We start from the raw sequence: 4,487 nt of genomic DNA, 5'->3' as shown, positions 1-4,487 counted from the left end.
TGAGAATGCCTCCTATCCATCACCAGAGATCAGCGGTGACATCACTGAGAATGCCTCCTATCCATCAGCGGTGACATCACTGAGAATGCCTCCTATCCATCACCAGAGATCAGCGGTGACCTCACTGAGAATGCCTCCTATCCATCAGCGGTGACCTCACTGAGAATGCCTCCTATCTGTATCAGCGGTTGTCCAGTGTGGGTGATAGCTGTGATGTACTACCACTCCCATCAGACAGTGGCCTCCATTTCCACCTCCAGCTACTTATGGTCTCTGAATGTTTGTGCCTTCGTCCATTTCAGGAGTAAAGCCTCGTATAATTTACGCAGCTCCCACCATAAAATAATTATGTTAGCAGGGAATATGGGAGTATCAGTTCCTGTCATCAGGCTCGGACTGGCCCCCAGGTCACAGGGGATTCCCCCGGTGGGCCCCCAACCCCACTATATGGGCATTTTTTGGCATAATTCAATCGATTCACTCTCTCCATAAAAATGCAGCATCTCATTCATTAACCAAACTACCCGGTTTATTTTCATAGAGATACAGGTAAATTTGTGAATCAGGGTAGTGTAATATTTGTGTGCAGGTGAAAAGTGGGCCCCCAAAGTCAATGTTACTGGTGGGCCCTTGTCACCCCAGTCCAACACTGCCTGTCATTATCCCACCAGAGGCCCCGCTGGATGCACAGCGCAGAGAGGGTTAACACTTTGCTCCTTGTGATTCCGCTCAGGAGTTAGATTTTGGCCTTTATGGAATAATTTCAGGCTGCAGCTTTGAAGCGATTATCAGATTAGAATAAATCACAGCGACTGAAGCTCCCGAGACAAGTAATGAGCTCCAGATCCCTCCCAGTCACGCTACTGGACCCTACCTGGAGCAAACCTCGAAGTCCTGGGCAACCGTGCACCACTGGCAAACCACACCCCACGCTACACCAACACCCCACCATCCAGAATTACACCCGCACTACCCAGAATTACACCAACACCCCATCACCCAGAATTACACCAACACCCTACCATCCAGAATTACACCAACAGCCAGCCATCCAGAATTACACCCACACCCAGAATTACACCAACACCCCACCATCCAGAATTACACCCGCACTACCCAGAATTACACCAACACCCTACCACCCAGAATTACACCAACACCCCACCACCCAGAATTACACCAACACCCAACCATCCAGAATTACACCCACACCCAGAATTACACCAACACCCAACCATCCAGAATTTCACCAACACCCAACCATCCAGAAATACACCAACACCCAGCCATCCAGAATTACACCAACACCCAACCATCCAGAATTACACCCACACCCAGAATTACACCAACACCCAACGACCCAGAATTACACCCACACCCAACCATCCAGAATTACACCCACACCCAACCATCCAGAATTTCACCAACACCCCACCATCCAGAATTACACCAACACCCCACCACCCAGAATTACACCAACACCCCACCATCCAGAATTACACCAACACCCCACCATCCAGAATTACACCCGCACTACCCAGAATTACACCAACACCCTACCACCCAGAATTACACCCACACCCCACCACCCAGAATTACACCAACACCCCACCATCCAGAATTACACCAACACCCCACCACCCAGAATTACACCAACACCCCACCATCCAGAATTACACCAACACCCCACCATCCAGAATTACACCCGCACTACCCAGAATTACACCAACACCCTACCACCCAGAATTACTCCCACACCCCACCATCCAGAATTACACCAACACCCAACCATCCAGAATTACACCAACACCCAACCATCCAGAATTACACCCACACCCAGAATTACACCAACACCCCATCACCCAGAATTACACCAACACCCCACCACCCAGAATTACACCCGCACCCCACTACCCAGAATTACACCAACACCCCATCACCCAGAATTACACCAACACCCCACCATCCAGAATTACACCAACACCCCATCACCCAGAATTACACCAACACCCCATCACCCAGAATTACACCAACACCCCACCATCCAGAATTACACCCGCACTACCCAGAATTACACCAACACCCCATCACCCAGAATTACACCAACACCCCACCACCCAGAATTACACCCGCACCCCACTACCCAGAATTACACCAACACCCCATCACCCAGAATTACACCAACACCCCACCACCCAGAATTACACCAACACCCCATCACCCAGAATTACACCAACACCCCACCACCCAGAATTACACCAACACCCCACCACCCAGAATTACACCAACACCCCATCACCCAGAATTACACCAACACCCCATCACCCAGAATTACACCAACACCCCACCACCCAGAATTACACCAACACCCCATCACCCAGAATTACACCAACACCCCACCACCCAGAATTACACCCACACCCCACTACCCAGAATTAAACCCGCACCCTACCACCCAGAATTACACCAACACCCCACCATTCAGAATGACACCCGCACTACCCAGAATTACACCAACACCCCACCACCCAGAATTACACCTGCACCCCACCACCCAGAATTACACCCACACCCCACTACCCAGAATTAAACCCGCACCCTACCACCCAGAATTACACCAACACCCCACCATTCAGAATGACACCCGCACTACCCAGAATTACACCAACACCCCACCACCCAGAATTACACCTGCACCCCACCACCCAGAATTACACCAGCATCCCACCACCCAGAATTACACCAACACCCCACCACCCAGAATTACACCCGCACTACCCAGAATTACACCAACACCCCACCACCCAGAATTACACCTGCACCCCACCACCCAGAATTACACCAGCATCCCACCACCCAGAATTACACCAACACCCCACCACCCAGAATTACACCCGCACCCAGCATTACACCAACACCCTACCACCCAGAATTACACCCAGCCATCCAGAATTACTCCCGCACCCCACCATCCAGAATTACACCAACACCCCACCATCCAGAATTACACCCGCACCCCACCACCCAGAATTACACCAACACCCCACCACCCAGAATTACACCAACACCCCACCACCCAGAATACACCAACACCCAGAATTACACCCGCACCCCACCACCCAGAATTACACCCGCACCCCACCACCCAGAATTACACCTGCACGCCACCACCCAGAATACACCAACACCCAGAATTACACCCGCACCCCACCACCCAGAATTACACCCGCACCCCACCACCCAGAATTACACCTGCACGCCACCACCCACAATACACCAACACCCCACCACCCAGAATTACACCCGCACCCAGCCATCCAGAATTACACCCGCACCCCACCACCCAGAATTACACCAGCATCCCACCATCAGAATTACACCAGCACCCCACCACCCACAATACACCCACCCAGAATTACACCCACACCCCACCACCCAGAATTACACCAGCACCCCACCACCCAGAATTACACCAGCACCCCACCACCCAGAATTACACCAGCACCCCACCACCCACAATACACCCACCCAGAATTACACCCACACCCCACCACCCAGAATTACACCAGCACCCCACCACCCAGAATTACATCCGCACCCTACCACCCAGAATTACACCAGCACCCCACCACCCAGAATACACCCACCCAAAATTACACCCGCACCCCACCACCCAGAATTAAACCTGCACCCCACCACCCACAATTACACAAGCACCCCACCACCCAGAATTACACCCGCACCTCACTAACAAGAATTGCATAGATTGTAGCAATGCCGGATAGTTTTGGCTTAAGTTCTAGCTCTGCAGGTTCTGATTAGTTCGCCTGGTTAGCTCTACATATAACCTGCCAGCTGGTCACCTTAGTCAGCGGGAGGAGGCTGAGCAGATTGGACGTGTACTGGAGCCAGAGAGAGACAGAACAGAATCCCTCTCTGAGAACAGTCTGCACCGAACGTGTGCACAGAACCGCTGGTACCACTGGTGGCCATGGACAATACCTGCAGTGTGACCGGGCCGGGGCTAGCTCAGCCGTCTGTTCTGTGCAGTTAGCGCCAGGATACGGCCGGGATTTATGTTTACGAGTTTGTTTTTGGTGCTTTGTAATCTCTGGAAAAAAATATTATTCTATTCAAAACATCAAAACTCCGTGACTGGTGAGGAGCAGTACATACGTGTATCATACATTATTATTATTTATGGTTATAGTGCCATTTATTCCATGGCGCTTTACATGTGAGGAGGGGTATACATAATAAAAACAAGTACAATAATCTTGAACAATACAAGTCACAACTGGTACAGGAGGAGAGAGGACTCTGCCCGCGAGGGCTCACAATCTACAACGGATGGGTGAGGATACAGGAGGAGAGAGGACCCTGCCCGCGAGGGCTCACAATCTACAAGGGATGGGTGAGGATGCAGGAGGAGAGAGGACCCTGCCCGCGAGGGCTCACAATCTACAAGGGATGGGTGAGGATACAGG

At 51.6% G+C, this 4,487-nt stretch overlaps 1 protein-coding gene across 1 annotated transcript; it reads left to right on the top strand.

The window, feature by feature from the left end:
• The first annotated feature begins 833 nt into the window (after positions 1-833).
• Positions 834-3,683, top strand: LOC138651559 (uncharacterized). The gene has a single exon (XM_069741853.1). It carries the CDS (start codon positions 834-836, stop codon positions 3,681-3,683), a length of 2,850 nt encoding a protein of 949 aa, XP_069597954.1.
• Positions 3,684-4,487: the final 804 nt, after the last annotated feature.

This window comes from Ranitomeya imitator, chromosome 10 (assembly GCF_032444005.1).
Source record: "Ranitomeya imitator isolate aRanImi1 chromosome 10, aRanImi1.pri, whole genome shotgun sequence".
NCBI classification, from domain to species: Eukaryota; Metazoa; Chordata; class Amphibia; order Anura; family Dendrobatidae; genus Ranitomeya; species Ranitomeya imitator.
The sequence above is the reverse complement of the archived record's forward strand: the minus strand, read 5'-3'. Positions and strand labels throughout refer to the sequence as shown.